Below are 19,189 nucleotides of genomic sequence, written 5' to 3'. Positions count from 1 at the left end.
GCAGCCCGCGACTGAATTCCAAACGGAGACCGCTTCCAGCAGGCTCCGTGTCCCTGCGGGGCCGGGGGTCGGGAGGCAGCGCTGGGAGGGGAAAGTACCCCAGATGGTTGGCCAAAGTGTGGGGTAAAGGCAGCGTAGTGTGGTGTCGGCTTGCAGAGCAGTGTCTTCTCACCTCCAATTGCTCTTGCGGAAAGCATGGAGTCTATACAGCTAGTTACTGTTTCCAGTGGATTTGCTTGCCCCTTCACATCATAAAAAGTTTTAGCATTCACTTTATACATTTTCTAAGACATTTCTGGGCCTGTTGTATATTTTTGGCAGGAAATGCGTTTTCTTTAAAACGTGTGCTTGGTAATTTCATTTTCCAACCCTTTATGATCATGCTGAGAAAGACTGTGGCCACTCACAGTGTCCAGACTACTCCCTTATGGATCTCTGTGTTACTGACACTGACAGCCTCGTGTATTCTGCATACTCCTCAACCACTTACTTGTGCTTAGTACTTATGTATTTTTGTTAGCCTCTATGGCATTTTTCAGCTGTAACCTCTCTGGAATGACAAGGATCAGAATGACACTCTGTTTGTTCAAGCATGTGCAAAGTATGAATTTCCAAAGCACCATATTTATTATATGTTATGTGCTCTGTTCATATGCTAATGTTTCTTAACCTTCTGTTTGTTCTATATGAACATCCCCCTTAACCTTCAGCTAATGCTAGTGAGGACTCTGAACAGGGTGAAAGCTGTAACTGGGGGTCTGAAAGACAAGTAAGATTGTATCCTCTCCAGGTTGTGAGTGTTCTATGTATTACTTTAGAGAAGCCAGGACTGTCACCTTGAACAGCTGTAGTGGCTCTGTCTCTCTTGAAAGCATGTTGAGTGCCAAGGGATGAAAACTGCTCTTAAGGTTTGAGCTTCTTCAGAGAAGAAGTTCCAAGTTTTTTTATCTCAGTTTTGGTGACTTTTCCTGGCTTTTTCTAGAAAAAAAATTCTCAACTGAAACCTCTCACCAGATAATTTACATTCATCACTTGCATTCATTTGTTCTTGTTTAATACAGATACACACATTTAATGAACTGGACAACTATCTTAAATTAAAAAGAAGCCTTAAATTTGCTGGTTTGACTGAGATAAAGCCCAGCTCCTCTGATAAGAGCATGCTCTGTTCCAGTTTCTCAGCCTAAATGTTTCTTTTTCCTCCTCCTTATTGTGCTTCCTCTTTTTTTTTTTATTCCTGACAAGAACACAGATCCTACTGATCAGTAAGCAGCTGACAAAAGTTTTCAGTGACAGTGAAGTGAGGCCACAATTTGCATACATATATGCAGTGTGTGTAAGATATGCCATTAGACAAGTGTTTACAATAAAATCAAAAGAAAAAATTCTTCTAACTGTAATTTTAAAATCCTAAAGTCCCAGTAGGTTAACATTTATTAGCACTCATTTGAATAGCTATAACTTTATATATAATTGTAAACATTTTTTTTACTGAATGGGAATTGAAAAGTTCTCAATGGACTATTGAAGAGCACAGGGAAAAATACAAGTTTAAATATTTGAAGTGCATAAATACTACATACAATATCAGTTAACATATTTAAAAGCATGTGATTGCCAGTTTCAACTGGTTTATGTAAAACATGTATGTATTCTCTACAGTAGTAGTCTGCTTTTGTTCTTAGTAGATCACTCAATCTTTGTTTTGGTTTTGATGTATGATTTTAATTACTAGATTCACAGTATTTTTTTATAGTGAGAGGTTTTAGTGATGTAGATAGGTTCTAATAAAGTAACATTCTCTTCTGGTCCATTCCTGTTCCATCTTGCATCAAATTTTGCAGACATTGTAATATTAGTGTACACAAACTTGCAAGTCTGGCTCCTGAAGGATGATCTAATGCTGGGCAGTCTAAAACAGATAAAGATATGGCATGGTCCTAAATTCTTTCCACTGCAGCTCCCTCAGTAATGATGAAGATATCTGCTAAGGGTTAGATAAAAAGATGTGGTATGGCCCAACAATACTATGCTGCTCTTAGGGAAAGCTCTACTTTGACATTAGATACACAGGAATAAATGCTCTACTTAGGCATTACCTTTGCCATATCCATAATAATTACAATATTTGGGGACTAACTGTCACAATTGTATCCTCACAAAGAGACATAATATCTAATTTTCTTCCTCTCAGTTTCATGTAAAATTTGGCATGAATGGAAACAGGATTGGGCTCACAAACTTTTTCACATTCAGCTATAAGATGTAATTATCATTACTGTTTCTTTTTCACACTACAAGTACAATTAGTACTTAAACTGTATTCAGTTCTATGTATTCAGAATACAGTCTCTGCTCTGAGAATATGAGGTTGTGACAGATCCCCAAATTACTTAAAATATAAATGGGAAGTGAAAAGGTAAAAATAATAGTAGAAAATTTTATTTGCCTGAATTGGCTGTAATAATCCTGAAAGCCATACTGCAGTAAGTGCAGTCTATGTTCTAGCCTCATATTACAGACACTTCAGAAGTACTCATTTTATTTCAAACTCCTGTAAATTTTTTAAATCCTGTGGAGGTTAAAAAAACAGTTCACTGCTGAATATGTTTAATACAAAGGAACCTTTCACTCCATGTATAATTTCAGATTTTCATATCATGTAAGAGTCAAGTTTTTGTGTTGAGCAGCACGGGGCTATTTATGCATGGTAATCATGTAATCAAAAACTGCCACTTGCTATGCAGATTTTGCTTCCTCAATAAAGTGCCCATTAAAAAAATCTGTGGCCTTTAAATGCAAGCTATTAAAAAGAGAGGAGCATTACACTGGTGTTGATAAAAACTCTTTCAGTCGTTCACTGATTAATATACAAATTTGAATGGGTTACTTCAGCTTATCTATTAGTACAAATGATTTTGCAAAATGTCTTACATATCCATAATGAAGTCCAGAGTTAGGACTGACGAAAAAGGATAGATAATATGGCTGTAGAAAAAGATTTTGGACTGCTTTATGCAGATGAGACAAAGAGCAAAAGAATAGCAAAGAGAAAAAGTGTAAAAACAGAATGGGCACTCTTGATTACTTAAAAAAAAATTACAGATTTACTAGATATATTAAAAAACAAATAGAGGTTAAAGAAATGATACAACTTTTTCAATTTCATATCTCCTTTTAAAAATACACACTAGAAGTATAAAGGTTCAGAATTAACTATCCCAATATATTTTACTTTGTGCTAAAATAAGTTTGAGTTTTAAATAGTTTAGCATTTAAGCAAATGCCTAATTTGCAGGGTGAAAATGCAACAAAAAGTACTCCCTATGCAGAGTAATTTTTTCACTTTCTTCCGATTTTTCAAAATCATATTCCTGCTTACATTCTGTTATAAAGCTATCACAATAAGACACCTATCTATTTGAACTTTATAAAGGGAAACAGAGCTTTTTATAAAAATATTTGAGTTTAGATTATATACTATTGTAAAAGCAGGTGAACCCGGTGGAAAGAAATGACAATGTCTGACTCTAGTTCAGAAGGCTGAATGATTTCTTTATTTTAACTATCCTAGAATTCATTAATATACTATTTGAAGGAGATACTAAAACTACAAACCTACTTTTTCTAACTACTATATCTAACTCCCTCACAACTCGTGACTCTCTCTCATATCCAGACACAGGCACAGGTGGATTGGATTTGCCATCAGGCTCAAACAATCCTCACCAGAATCCAATCAAGAAATCACCAAACACATTCCACATGAGAAAAACAAGGAGTAGAAATAGAAATTGTTTTCTCTTTCTTTCCTCTGTGCTCCTCTATGAAAAAATCCTGAGAGAGAGAAGAATGTGCCTGCCACAATATACTTTCTAGGGTAATTTTCTAAAAAAAGAGGAATATTTGAGATAATTACCTTGGGAAGGCTACTGATAAAATTGAAATAAAGACAGAAGATTGAAATTTCAAGGAAAAAATAATTTATTTCCCCTCCCACCCTCTTCCCCCAGTTTTTTTTTTTTCTCAGTTTTGGGTACAGTTGTCTGAAAATCTTGAAATGAACTTGTCAAGAACTAGCTTGTGTAAAATAACTTTTTAGGCTGTATAGTTAAATATTAACATACCAACAAATATTCTTTTGAATATTTTAAGTTCTGAAGTTCCCAATTTTTTGACCTCAGTATATTAGTTTGGATACCAATGTTCTTCTGCATAGAAATATTGGCAAGGGACTGAAAATTCTGAGTGAAAATTCTCCTCCAGAAACACCATAATAAACTACTAATTCTGTGAGTACTTGCTTATACCAGAATTATTGGACTAAACCTTTTTGTATCTTTGACTTAAATCTCCCCTTCATTTTTTTTCAGTTTACTAGGAGTCCAATTTTAGTAGACATTCTGTATAGCTACAAGTACTGATCCTGAGCTATTTTATTAAACAATGAGCTTGCAATACTTCTAGTCTTTCTTACACACACAGAAAATGTTATTCCAAATGAAGATTAACTCGATTTCTGGAAGAGCAGCATGATATGCTTTCCACTTTCTACAAACAACCTCTCTGCAAACTTACATGCAGTAACTAGACCACTGTGACTGTAATTGCTATACCTCCCTGAATATAACATTTTATATTTTAATGTCTTTGTTTTCATTGCCTCTTTGTACAACAAAAGAATCCGTATAATGTGTGAGGTATATCCCACTTGCTTTTTCATTTTCACTGAATGTCCCCTAAAGTGATGTAGACGCTGCAAATACTGTTCCTCCTGTCTTCTTTATATGCAAATGAAACAGTAAATATTCAAATTGATTACTTTAGCATACTATGTTGCTTCTCACAGTGTAAATTGCTCCTAAATACTGTTCTTAGGTAAGCTCCCAATGAGCACGACTAGAGGAAATTGGTGATTTTGACTGTTGGTTTGCAGTAGGCCAATCCTGGATATTCAGGACTACCTAAATGAATCCATCTCTCTGTCTCCTCGTGCATTCGGGAAGCACTAGATGGCAGTACATCAGTTGTTTAAATGTGATTTTAGTTAATGAGCTGTAACCGTTTCCTTCTGAGATAGGGTGTGTTGGTTGATTGACCTGGTTAGAACTATCTCACAACGTTGCTGTTAGAGTGGGAACTTGATGGAAGAGAAGTAAACAGACTTTGATGGGCTTGAGTGTAATAGGTACCTTACAGTTCTTACCTATTAAGAAAATGACTTTTTCTTAATTTTCAAGAAAACAATGTTTTGACAAGTTAAACAAGTATGACACAACACAAAATAAACAAAAGTCTTTTCTGCACTCTTATAAAATAAAATAATCAGGAAAAAACTCCACTGACTGCTTATTATGCATTGTTTGCTAAAAACTAAATGTTGCAAATAAGTACTTTTTTTTTTTTTTCTGGTGTAGGCTGTACACAAATATGGTACATAACTTATTTCAGTAGTGTATAATTGTTAAGGGTGAAACTCCTTATTGGCTTTGCACATTGCTGATCGGGATGGTCCAACTTTTTCCAAGACATCCTTGCTGCAGCTTTCTGCTGCTACCTTTGCATCATGGCTACAAGGTGAAATCTGGTAATTTTTGGTGGGGTTTCTTCTCATCTGGTGAATGGAACCCACTCAGTATAAAGACCTGACTGCAACCCAAGTCTGCAGTTATGAGAGCAGGAATTGCTCCATCTCTTTCACATCTCTTTATCTCAGGAACACACTATATGTGAAATACAAACCTTTGCAGCATTGGGCCTCAGATCTACTGAACAAGATATCTACTTGGCATCTTTGTAGTTTGCAGCACAAATATGAATCATGGCTATGACCTACATTTGCTTCCATTCGTAATTCTTACTTCAGCTAGGACTTCCTCTTGGAAACTGTAATCTAGAAGGAACACAGAACTGACCACAGGGACCTGGCTTCTCCATCAAGTAAAATTCAGAAGTGTCCTACCCTTTGCTTTTTATGTGGCCTTCTTTTCCAGAAATAGGATCAGAGTACTTAAAGTCTGTTTACTAGACTGTGTGTCATATCAAGTCCTTTTGGAAATTACACTATATCTGGTTCTGAACACTGAAAAGACAGTTCATAGTTACTAATTTTCATCATCATCATCATCATCATCATCGTAAGCTCAATGAATTTTACAGAATGAATCTTATCCCTTCAGCTATTTTCATTAAGTATGTGTCATTCTTAGTGCTCCAGCACTCCACACAGGAAAAAAAATGCTAAAAAAGACAAAATATTTTAATCCATGCTTAATTGTATTTCACTGATTTTGGTCACAGTACAATTTCTCTTTGATAGCATCTGCTTTGCTATTCCTTATTTCACAATCCCAATTTACATGTTTTATTTTTTCTCTCTCTGCCTACTCTCCAGTACATATTCCTCTGCAATCTGGTCCCTTTCTCAGTCTGCTGCATGTGCTTTCTTGCATTTCCTTTCCATATTACTTTTCAGTGTAATTCTTCTCAGCTGCATTGATGTCCTTAGCTTGATGGTTCTCTGAAATTTTAAATATTCCATGCTTCTGAAACAAGAAAAAGGAATCTCTTCCACTAGAGTGAGGCCTTTTAAAATTAGGCAATGCTGGATTAATGCTGATATTAATACTAGTGTTTAAGACAAAAGAAAGTAGTAATAGCTAGTGTCTGTGTTGAACTCAAGTCCTACCATGAATTCCACAAAGGTCCTTGTGGATTTGTTTAGATAGAGGGGCCTGGGCTGAATAAAGGTCTGCTGCGGGATGATTATGTTATTGAGTGTGAAATGCTTGGGGAAAAAAAATGCGAGTGTGCCCTCATGTATTTTGGATAAATGCATACTTATCTTTACATAGATTTTGTACATAATTTACTCACAACTCAATTTAGTAGGATACAAATATAATGGATAATCTAAAAGCTAACAAAGTGAAGAAGCACATTGTTTTTCTGTTTGAAGCCACAGGAGTATGGAGAGGTACTTAAGTATTTGATTCTAGAGTCCTTCCTTTCCTCTTCCCTTTTCATGAAAAGAATCAGCAGCATGTCCTCATAAGCATTCTACCCAAATCCTTCAGAAGTTATGACTTCTGATATCTTAAACAAGAGCAAATGTTCTTATTTTCTGTCCTTTTTTGGAGATGTCTTCCTAACCTATATTTGTCAATTAAAAATAAGTAAGAACCTATATCAGTGTCCTCTGTGGCTAAACCTAAACCAGATTTCTTCTAACACATCAGTATAGAGCATGATCACTTAAACATGTTAATAAACCACCACATATGTATGCAGTCACATCGACTTTTACCAGGATTAGTTATTCTATTTGTAGGACCATAGAACTTGTGGGACTATCTTGTTAGCAAGCAGAGCTCTGCTAGCATAACTTCATTTTCACTGGATGCAATTCACTAATGGATAGTGTCGGAGTTTCAGTATCAGTAAAGTATTTCTAGTGTCAATAGAGCTGAAGGAATGTGTGATCCTAAGTAAGCATTGGCCACATTCCTTTGTAACTCACTAAAACAAGTGGGAAAGTACTAAGAATTATTACAGGGACAGCCTGAAACATGACAGGGAATTTTCTCAGTAAATGCAGTAATTTGAATTGCTGCAGCATAAACAAAAATGGCAGCTGTTTCATCAGAGATAAGATATATAGCCCATTTCCTTTCAAAACTACATACATACACCCACAGACATATATAAATAAGTTTTTTCTCTGAAAGTTCTTTTCTAAGAAGAGATATTGGATCAAGCAGAATCCCATAAAAATCTAGGCATTGTATTTAAAGGATGTGTTTCCTCATGGTTAGAGATATAAGTTGTTTTGCCATAACCACATAATGTATTTTGGATGAAGCAGTTTTTGCTTCGATTCCTCTTGAAATTACTGAATTACAAAGATATAATTTTCAGGAAAAAAAATTGAACTTTGCCCTATTTGTTTCTTTCTGATGCTCTGCATCACAGAAATTAACTGAACTAATGTTGAACATTTGGCTCTGAAGCCAAAACAATACTGCAAGAAAATGAGAGAAGTCACAGGTTGGCAATGTTTAATGTTAAGAATAAATATTTGTACTGGTTTTGGTTGAGGTAGAGTTAATTTTCTTCACAGTGATTGGCATGGACCTGTGTCTTGGATTTATGCTGAACAGAGTTGATAACACAGAGATGTTTTTGTTATTGCTAAGCAGGTCTTACACAGACCCAAGGCCATTTCTGCTTTTTGTACAGCCAGGCTGGCGAGGAAGTTGACAGTGCATGGGAGGTTGGGAGGAGACACAGCCAGGACAGGTGGCCCCAACTGACCAAAAGGACATTCCCACACCCTGTGACATCATGCTCAGCATACAAAGTGGGGAGAAGGAGGAGGAAGGGGAGAATATTTGGAGGGATGGTGTTTGTCTGCTCAATAACCCTTATGACAGGGCCCTGCTCTCCTGGATGGCTGAACACCTGCCTGCCCATGGGAAGCAGTGATTTAATTCCTTTATTTGCTTTGTTTGTGTGTGCAGCTTCTGCTTTCCCTGTTAAACTCTCTTAATGTCAACCCATAAGTTCTCTACCTTTTAGCCTTCCGATTTTGTCCCCAGTCTTACTGTTGGGGGAGCAAGCAAGTGGCTGCCTGGGGTGTGGCTCCTGACTGGGGTTAAACAACAACAACAATAACATTGCTAAACAGTCCTGCAGTGTTAGCATGGAGCAGAATCTGCACAATCTGCAGCTGCCCACCTACTTGTGCAAAGAGTGTACAAAGCCCCTCGGCTTCCAGACCAGCTCACAAGTTTACAATAGTCTACCATGGACCCTTAAACACACCACAGTAGAATTCACTTAGGTCTTATGGATCAGTAGAAGCTGGGATCCTTGTCTTACGAAGTGATGTGTCCAGGAGTTTACTCTAAATTACAGAAATTTGAAAGTGTGATGTGACAGTCATCATCCACTCTCAGATCTACGCAGGCCATATCTGCTTATGAACTCAGACCTTGGACATGCTGTGCTACGTGGAGCCAGCTGAATTTTAAACCTCCATTTCAGAGAGCATTATTTCTGGCTGGCTCCTTTGGAGCAGACTTCCCTGCAAGCAGGTTTTGTTGTGTATTTAAATCTTTAGCAAGTACCTTGTCTTCTCCAATACAACCCAGAGGCAAACTTAGTTGTCTCTTGAGAAGAGATAAATTCAGTAGTTACAAAGCACAGACTTCATAAAAACCGGCACTGCCAACTGTGATTATTTAATTTAGAAAAACCTCCAGTGGTAACCCATTGAAAAAATGTTGAAGTGTTCCCAAATCAAGCATTGCTGTAGTTAAAGAGGATTGGTAAACTGAGAAAACAAAAATGGCATTTTCCTAGTGAGGAATATTACTGGAAATTAGCAAAAATGAAAATAACAGAATAAAGTACATTTAGTTTTAATAACCAGTGATTTTATTAGAAACAATGGTGAAGGCTTTCAGCATCCATCCGTAAGTCTTCACCCAAAACACTCCTGCCATTTTGTTTTGTGTCTTATTTGAAATACGCTGCCCTAAACTTATCTCACTCTTAGAAAAACAGTGCTGATCAGTTATTATTAGATTTATTCATTGAGAGATACTATTCCAATTTAAAATCTTTTACTCAGTGAAGAAGCATTTTAATTTTACAGACATAACCAGATTTAAATATCTGAATTGTGTTCAGCCTGCTAAATCCACTTTCCACTACCTGATTCTTCAAAGATTTGGAAGCAATTTACAGATGTTTAAATACAGTAAATTCTTCTCTAGTGCCCCAAGTCAGAAGTTGCTAAATGTAGCATTCTTGATCATTACTTCAATTAGTGTTGTTTACAGAAACAGGTTTGAAATAGATGCCTGTTCATTTTCCTTTTTGCCATTTTGCATCACAGAGGCTACTTCAGCAAACACTGAAGCACAACTCAAGTACTTAATGATCAACGTTAGCAATGTTTGGAAAACACAGGAGGCCAGGTGTTTTGAGCGGCAGTGCTCCTGCTGGACTCGATCAAATAAAAGACTACGACATTCAGCAGGTCACAGCGAACTAGACCCTGCTCAACTCCTCCGTCCCGACGCAGTTCTGCTCTTCCCTTAGGCCCCTGCTCGAGCAGAAACCACCTGCACGACCTGGTGTCGGGCCAGCTCCTTGGCTGGCCTGCCAAGGTGCCCATGTTCCTCATGGAGTGCCCCTGCTGGTGGATTTTCTTACTAAGGAGACCTGGGACTGCTTTAATTGTTTTTCCCCGGTGGGACAGAGCACCTGCGTGTCCCCACGCCGGCGCCCCAAGCCAGCCTCGCCGGCGCTGAGGCCACGCTGGCCCGGGCGGCCCGCGGGACGTGTCGCTGCGCAGGGCGGCTCCGGGCGTCTCTCCGGCCTGCCCTGAGCCAGCGCTTTCCCGGGAAGCGGGAGACGCGCACAGGGCGCTAGACCCTGGCTCATCCCACTTGGGGGCCACGCTTCTTTCAGCAAGGGCAGCGGCGTCTCACCCCCCTTCCTAAAGCCCCTGGGCCGCGGCTGTCCCCCCTCCAGGGGGAAGGCTCCGGCGGGGCGGCCCCAGCCCACCGCGGGCTCCGCAGCCCCGGCCCCACCGCAGCCCACCCCGCGCGGGCCGGGCCGGGCCCGCGGCCGCCGCGCCTGCGCACGGCGGCCCGTCCCCGCCGCGCCCTCCCGCGGGCGGGCACCCGGAAGCCGCAGCGCCGGCGGCTCCCGGCGGCGGCGGGGCTCGGCCGGGCGGGCGCAGCCGCTCCCCGCTCCCCGCACCAGCGGCGGGGCAGCGCAGCTGGCATGGTGCTGGCGGCAGCTCGCCGCGCCCGCGTTGCACGGAGGAAGCCCGAGCGGAGCCGCGATGGAGATGCTGCTGCCGCCCGTGTGAGTGCGGCGGCGGCGGCGGCGGCGGGGCGGGCGGGGAGGCAGCCGGGCGCCCGGAGCTCGCCGGGACGGCGGCGCGGAGCGGAGCTGTGCGGTCCGTGGGCTGGGGCGGCGGGTCGGGCCCGGCGGCGCAGCAGCGAGCGGAGGTGCTCGCAGCTCGGGCGGGCCCCATCGTGGGGAGCGGTGCCTGCGGATGGGGGACGCTCGGAGCCGGCAGCGGGGCAGCGCCGGCGGGAGGGTCGTGTCGGCGACCTGATGGCGGAGCCGGTGCCCGGCTGGCCAGCTGCCCCGGCCAGCGCGGCCGCCCGGCGCTCGGAGATGCCCGGTTGTGCCGCTGCGGTGCCGGCCGCGGGCGGGGGAGCGGGCGCGGAGCTCCCGCGGGCGGGCAGCGCTGCCGGCACCCCCGCCCCGCCGCCTTCCCCTGTGCCTTCCACCTTGTGGGGACAGGCGGGCTTTTTCTCCCTCCTCCCCCTCACTCCTTCTGCTTCCTCCATATGCGGTCCCAAATTATTCCTTGTTTGACTCAGCAGTCGTGCTTATCTCACTCCCGGTTTTCTGGTTATTTAGTTAAGCATCTCTTTTAGTGGCAGTGCCCAGGCGATGCACTCCAGGCAGCCATCTCCAGCTGCACCTCAGCTGGCCTCCCCAGTCCTTTCACAGGCTCCGGTTCAGTGCTACTTCATCCTTTGCCTTCGGTAGGTGGATTTCAGGCGTGCTGTGCTTAAGGTTCTTGAGAACAAACCGAAGGAAACCAGTTACAGACAGCTCTGACCCAGCTGGCAAAATGGTAAGAGAGACCCCAGTACTTCAGGCAGACTGGCACTTCCCAAAACAGAAGGAGTAGGACTGATGGTTTTGTAGGGTTCATTACCTTAAAACAAAGTAACCCTTTGTGACAAACTAATGAATTCGGTGAATTAATTTACGCTTCATATGAACTCCTCCATCTAATCCAGGGTGCTTGGCAGCTCTTTATGGACAACTTGATCACTTTTTTTTCCTTGCATAGCTGTATTTGATGTGTACACAGCCTGTATACGTATGCAACTAAATAGACATCAGTATCTGATGCATTGTTTTGGGATGTAGAAAGTTGCAATGAAAGTGTTCTATCTTGGACTTGATAGATCGGTGGTATAATTAAAAGCTGGATCTCTTCCTTATAGGTGTTTGGTGTTCTGAATATTTTCTGCAGTCATTGATTTCTGTCTATAATTTTTTGGAATTCTGATCACAACATATGTCACATAATGTAGAAAAGTAACCTTTGGTCTAAAGGAGTTTGCTAGACAGAATGTAATTTCTTTTTTTTTTTTTTTTTTTTTTTTTACCTCTGTGAAGTAGCATATGTATGTGCTGAATAGCATGTAACTTGTGTGGGGTTTTTTTTGATGGATGCAGAATTCCTGTCTGTAATTTGTCCTTTTTCATTAATTAATTGTATACTTTTCGAAATTGAACATGGAACTTTTGATTCATATCAGTTTCATGATACACTGTAGTAAGTTGATAGTACTTAGAGTTCTGTGGCTGGATGTTACTTGGTTAGTTTTATGGAAACTTTTTACATTCCTTTGTTAATTGATGCAATTTTGTATTTCTTTGCTCCAAAATTTGTAGCTACTTTTGGGATAATAAAAAATAAAGCCAGCTACTTGGCTTTGCACTATTGCAGTGCACAGAACTTAGAGTTCTAGGTTAAAATCTTAAATTATTGTTGGATTTTTCTTTTAAGTTCATTAGACATGCCCAATTAAAAAGTTTCAGGTATAGTAGAAGAGAGGTTGCAATTATGTGAGTCACTGAATATGTTCAGTTTGAGTGTGCTTACCTAATGCTGGCAAGGCTGAATTTTCATTTGCAGTCAGATTGTTGATGTACCAGGGCTTGTGGCCCCACCAAATGACTTTTCAGTGCCTTTGCTTATTTTCAGCTTAGAGGTTCAGGAATACAGTTAAAATACTGTAGAATCAAGCATCACTGATGCTAAGCATTTTCTAAGTGCTACAGCAACACAGTTTGCTTTGTAAGAACAACATTGTGACTGTAAGCAGGAAACTCATTGATTTGGTTTGGCATGAAAGGCCTGCTTGCTGTTTGGACAGTCCAAGTGACTGAGGAGTGTATATGGTAATTTTTCTACGGAAGTTAGGGTCTGTAGAACTTGGGTATGTCTTACAGAAAGAATGAATTGTAGCTAGAGGCAATGATTTTTCACACTGCCTAGTTCTTCTCTTGCTGTTTGGAGTGGGGTTTTGAGAGTAACAAAAATTAAGAGGCTGGTCATTTATGTACATTATGGTTTTCAAAACATCGAGTGCATTTACAAAAGTACACAACTTTTCTGTCACCCGTGTCTTATGCTGTGGCTAGGGAAAGCCTGGATAATTACAGTAGTCATTTTGTGGTCTTCCTGTCAGAGAAGAACTAGGAAACAGTAACTGAGGTCCTGATAGAAGGGCAGAAAGGAGCTCTTACCTGACAGTGAAGGCATGAAGAGGCTGGGGTGATGGTTGCTGCGTCTGCCATTGATCTATATGGGCACTAGGTGAAAAGTTCCCAAAACTCTAATTCTTCTCTCACTTCAGAGCTTATTGGAAATATTCTAGACTATTTCTCCACTAAATAAGATAATATTCACAAAACCAGAAAACATCTTCATGTTTTCTGTAGTGTAGATTATTGCTAGCCTCTCACAATGTCACTAGTATTAGTCACCAACTTACTACTTCTACAGGAATTCTACCTATTCCTCTACACCTTTGGTAACAGGGAAACTAAAATTGCTTGGAGTAAAGAAGCAATTTCAAATGCAAATCTTCTCCCAAGATGAAGGTGAACAAAATAAGAAGTGACATCGCTGGAGATTAGACAGAAGTATTAACTTTATTTTTTCCTTTTTTTTCCAGATGTACCAAACTTTGCCATCAGAAGCCCTTGGATCTGAAAGAAGATAACACCGAAATTCACTGTCCTATTACAGTAAATCCATGGCACATGAAGAAAGCTTTTAAAGTTATGAATGAATTAAGAAGGTATGACTTCACTGTATACACCTGCCTGGAGTCCAAAGTTCATTTTTGCTTTCATTTGCATTTGTTAAGATAATAATACTAGTTTGTTTATTAAGAACGTGCAATTTCAGAAGGATAGCTGAGGAGAAGGATTAATTATACAATGAAGTGATAACTAAATGATAGCTGTAATGTATGCAGTATGTTTTTGCACCTCATAAGTTATTCAGAACTAGTTTTATGAGACTTGAAAAATACTTACAGGTTGTACTTAAGGAGTTCCAGCTCCTGAGCCTCTCTTGTACGTAGTTGATCCTGGATAGACAAAAAGTGACTCTGGTTGAGCCTTAACCTGTTTGTGTGCCTGTTGTTCATTTTTTTGGTACGATGTGAACCAGAAAAATGTTAAAATTTTCTAGTCTAGAGACAGAGGTCACAGTATAAGCCAACTGACTGTACATTTTTTTAGTTATCATTTGCTTGCCTCCTGGGAGAAATTGATGAACTCCCAAATCAAATGTTGAAATAACTTTTCTCACTGAAGTTTTGTTCAACTCTGAGGCATAATACCATCAGTTTCACTGAAACTGGGAGGCTGGTGCTGATGGTGTTCTTAGCATCCATATTGATTTATATTTTACATATGAGTAGGTGAAGTGATGTTGAAAACTGTGACAGCTGGTAATTAGAGCTCACAACTGAGCTCTGGAAATCAGGACTCACAGCTATCACTGATAGTAATTTAGCACTATAACTTACAGCAACAATGGAGAAATTAAATAAATAAAAATACTTCTCTAGCAGAGACAGTACTGGAGGCTGTGAAAATCCTGTAGTTCTTTGTTATTTCTCATATAAAATTAAAAATTGGAGAGACTTCACCAGAAAGAAACACAGCAACTGAGACCCTTTTAAAGTATGCCGCTGCCTTTGACCTTTTGCTGTTCCCTATAGGTGTGCTGAATAGACTGACACTTGTTGCTTCACCTCATTTATGCCCTTGGCTTTTTCAAGAGTCCCAGTAACCAGATGCAGTGTCTCAAGGAGCATAACAGAGCCTGGGTAGAGCCAGTAGCAATGACTTCCTAAGGATGAGCAAGAGTTTACATGGATGAAGTTTCCCAGAATTAATCTTAACAATAGTTTTGCAAGTTAGAACCCTGACCTGCATTTTGCTGTGTTGCAAGTAAAAAATTCACCGTCTTTCAGCAGAGTGCATTTATGAAGCCCATGGATTATTTTCAGAATATACTTTAGTTTCCATGGTTACCTAAATTCAAATTGCTGTAGAAGCAATTTGAGCAATTTTGCCTTGCATGTATAAATACTTAAAGTTTGAACAGGCGCTGTGCCATATAATCTTAACTACAAAGGTAACGCAACAATATTTACAATTTAAAATGGTAAATTTTACCATCTTAAAATTGTACTGAGTGCAGCTTTTAAGATGGCAGGTGGTAATTAAATAAAATTATAAACATTTCTAGCTGCATTCATTTATTTGAAATAATAAACAGAAAATCTTAAAAATGTTTCAGACTTTATTGCTGTAAACAAAGATCTAATATTAATCCAGTCAATTGTACTTTTGATTTAGAAACAACTTTAAAAATGTAGTGAATATCAGTGCTTTTCATTAATGTAGCATAAACAGGTATTTGCAGAGGTGTACTCTCCAGGAAGTGAATAGCTAGTAAAAAAATAATTTGCTTAAGCATCTAAGTACATTTGGTTTTGAATGCTTAAGTGTGTGTGTTTATGTTAAATTAAATTTTTGGCTGCTGTCAGGTTGTCTGGCTCTAGTAGCTTGTTAATGAGTTTTTATGTGCCTTCAAATTTTGACAAATTTTAGCGATTTTGTCCTTAGTATTTTTTATAATTTCATTGCTCAGCATCATCTCAACACTCAGTAGAGAGCTCATTCGGAAAGCTAATTAGTTCTTGACATAAGACAAAATTACACTCTGATGCCTGTCTTTTCATTTTATAATTTGCTTTTATCACAAAGGAATTTGATATTACCTATATTTATCAAAATTCTCATTCTTACAAACAAGACTTTACCAAAATCTTTTGAAAATGGGGATAATGAAAATTTTCTCTGAATCAATGAAGAATAGCCTGCAAGCTGGTAAACAGTTGCCTGAGTTATTCTTAAATGCATACTTACTTAACCCTCTTTTTCTCATTTTCTATACCATGATGGTGTATCCCCCACAATTCCCCCACAGTTCATTCAGTCACTCTATATAAGCAAATTGGTCCAATACCACTTCAGAACACAACCTTTTCTAAAATAAATTTATGTGGCCTCATGAAGGTGCTGAGTTGCTGTGGAAGCCACAAGATGCTTGCAGCAGAGTACATGATGAAGTAGTTAAGCTTGTTTCTTCAGTAGTTTCCTTAGCTTGTCAGCTCTGTAGTAACTCAGGGCATACTCAATAGCCTGATGCAGTTCCAGACTTGAGGCGTTACTATGTCTATGTATGTGCAATGCAATGTAATTAGTAATCCTAGTTGTGCATTGATGTAATTCTGTTGCTTCTGGCTTCATTGTTAGCTTTAGTATTTCTGTGCAATGAAGTATAAAACTTTTTATTCCTGTTGTCAGGATAAATGCAGGTGTCTGATAGCTGGGCATCTGATGCCCTTTTATGTATAGCTTTCTGTTTCCATTTTTTATAATAAAATGTAATGGTTGTTTCAAGATCCTCTGTATTGTGTGTTTCATCTGGTACAGTCATTACCTTACATTGTACATATTGTTTGATAATAACCGTATTGAAAGCTAAACTTATGATATTTACATAGTTGCTGTAGGTATTAGAAGTTGAAAGAAGAAAAATAATGTTATGCCAGGATTGCAGTATGACCCCAAAGGTTAGTTTTGGCCACAAAATTTTTGATGTGTGACCTTTGCAAAGCCACCTTACTTGAGTCTGGGCTAATCAAAGTTGGATGATTGCAGAACTGAGAGATCACAGTTTTCTTTTGGATTGAGATGAATATCGGAGCAGCTTGGCTGAGAGCTCTAGTTCTGTCCATGCAATATGCAGCTGCTCACCTGACTTTGCTATAATTCAGTATGGTAGTTGCAAACTATCTAAGAAGCTTAATTATGCATTCAGGAATGGTAAAAAATCTATCTTTTTGAAGGTACTGAGAATAGAAATCACTGGATTAAGTGTACAGCTCTAGCTCCATCCCTAAGGAATATGTTAAGTCATACTTTTCCCTTTTCCCTCTGTTGCTGTGAGTCTGAGTTTTGTGGATTCCATAGTACCTCCACTGGGACAGTGCTAGCATGAACAGGAAATAAGACTGCAGCTATTTAGATGCTGTGAAGTTGCAGCCTATCGGTGTTGTGTGTTTTCTTTTTTTTCCCCTCTCTTCTTTCAGTCTAGAAAATTGAATTAGAAAGAGTAGAGATGTTACAGGTTTAAGTGGAAAAGGTATAGCCAATAGCTATAAACTGCATTAGAAACACCTGTGATAGAAATGGTTATAAATGAGATGTTAGTTTTTTTGCAACTGAACAGAGAGGAAATATGTTACAGTCACAAAGGGCAAGCATACAAATACATGTAATGAAGATACAAAATGAAGTTAACCATAATAAATTCTAAACTGTTCAGACTGGAAAAAAATAATTGCTATTGTGTGCATGGGCTGAATATGAAAAATGCTTAGAAAGCAGTGAATATAGAGAAGATTGAGTAGTGGATTTGTACAATTAAGTAGGCATAAGTTTCCAGTGTAATGTGACACAGGCATTTCAGTTGAAGTTGTCTGTAAAGCCTTGTTTCTTATGTTGTCTGTAAAGCCTTGTTTCTTATGTAATTTTTTTTTGTGCTTGTATATATTAAATTCTGTTTTTTCTATTGTAGTTGCTCAAAGGGGCCCAGACTTCCAGAGAGAATATTTATAAATTGAGTTGATACAAATTATGGTTATTCAATGCAGAAAACTTCTGTGCAATGAATCACAATTCAGTTGTTTGATTTTTTAATAGTTTTGTGTACCCAAGCACCATCCGTAATCTGAGTAATGGCCATGTGGTTTTGTAACACATTTAAAAACAATGCTTCATCACCATTGTCTGCCTGCCTCTTTTGATGGCATGGGAAAAGAAATTGTGTGTGATATCATATATACTTTTCTGTTGTAGTTCACTTATGTGAAATTGCCTTCTCTGATATTTCTAAATAGTCAAAACTTGCTGTGTGATGTGACGATAGTAGCTGAAGACATGGAAATTGCAGCGCATAGAGTTGTGTTAGCCGCCTGCAGCCCCTACTTCCATGCCATGTTTACAGGTACCAAATGTTTCAATACTTACTGTGTTGTAATCCAGTCTAATTATAAAGAATAAAATTTCATGACTTTTGCTTTTAGGATCTAATTTGATTTTTAGGTAAGCCAATAGGAACATTTGGGATACTTAATGATTTTTTTTTTTCAGTCTAAGGACATACTGTCTACGTAGCTTTTGTTAGCATGATGAATGGTTTAAAAAGTCTCCTTAATTAAAAAACAAATTAGATGTTAAGTAAGCAAGTGATAGTCAAGTTGTTATACCCTTTAAGCCTCTACTAATCTCACTTGTCCTGAAGAAGGTTAAAATAACTTTCATGTGAATTTTCGAATAAATTATGTCCTTTAACAACTACTGCTCCTACATTCTTCAGCCCATGAGCGCTATAGGCTGTTAGCAGATATGAAAGCTTTCTGTGGCTTTGGCAGCCTATAGCTGGAGTGCATGTTTCAGTATTTTTAGGGTAATTCTCCATGACATATGTACTCTGCATCATTGCCACTACTTTTCTGTACAGGCTTGATTCTACTTCTGCTCACTCCATGCTGGCCAAGTGAGTGCTCTGCTTTACTGCTAGAGCAGGAATGCTGAGGGCTTGCGAGGCCAAGATAGGTTCAGGTTCATAGGAGCCTCCAGCTGAAATTCCTGTGCTGTGGGTTTAATTCTATCATGGTTATAAATCACATTGAAAAAATGTGAAATTCAGTGTCAAGGTAAGAACACTACTAAATGCATATCCTGAGGTTTTGTCTGTTCGTTCTCAAATCTTGTGCCAGCTTTGTAGTTTATGTCAACTGTCTGAAATGAAAAGACTTCTTTGTAATCCATTGCTTCTGACCACCAGATCAGATGGAGGTAAAAATGTGATTCTTGGTCTGTCCATATGCAAACAGATTGGTGTTTTAATAATTTAATTGTATGCAACAAGATGGATGAAATTTGAAATACTGTTGTGTTCTGGGGAAGCAGCTGATCATTC

General features: G+C 39.3%; 1 protein-coding gene across 5 annotated transcripts in view; it reads left to right on the top strand.

Moving 5' to 3' along the window:
• The first annotated feature begins 10,721 nt into the window (after window positions 1–10,721).
• The window catches only part of KLHL2 (kelch like family member 2), a 53,892-nt gene continuing 45,424 nt past the window's right edge, over window positions 10,722–19,189 (top strand). For 2 of the 5 annotated variants that reach the window (XM_021550256.3, XM_021550258.3), the window contains exons 1-3: window positions 10,722–10,881; window positions 13,791–13,916; window positions 18,105–18,211. In XM_021550256.3, the coding sequence (XP_021405931.1) occupies window positions 10,859–10,881; window positions 13,791–13,916; window positions 18,105–18,211 (256 nt within the window). In that variant the 5' untranslated portion in view covers window positions 10,722–10,858. Of the gene's footprint in view, window positions 10,882–11,366; window positions 11,669–13,790; window positions 13,917–18,104; window positions 18,212–19,189 lie in introns of those variants that run through there. The other 3 variants (XM_085578009.1, XM_085578008.1, XM_085578010.1) reach the window with 3 other exon arrangements.

The sequence above is a fragment of the Lonchura striata genome, chromosome 4 (genome assembly GCF_050655825.1).
Source record: "Lonchura striata isolate lonStrDom1 chromosome 4, ASM5065582v1, whole genome shotgun sequence".
NCBI lineage: Eukaryota > Metazoa > Chordata > Aves > Passeriformes > Estrildidae > Lonchura > Lonchura striata.
This window is presented reverse-complemented; position numbering and strand designations above follow the sequence as displayed.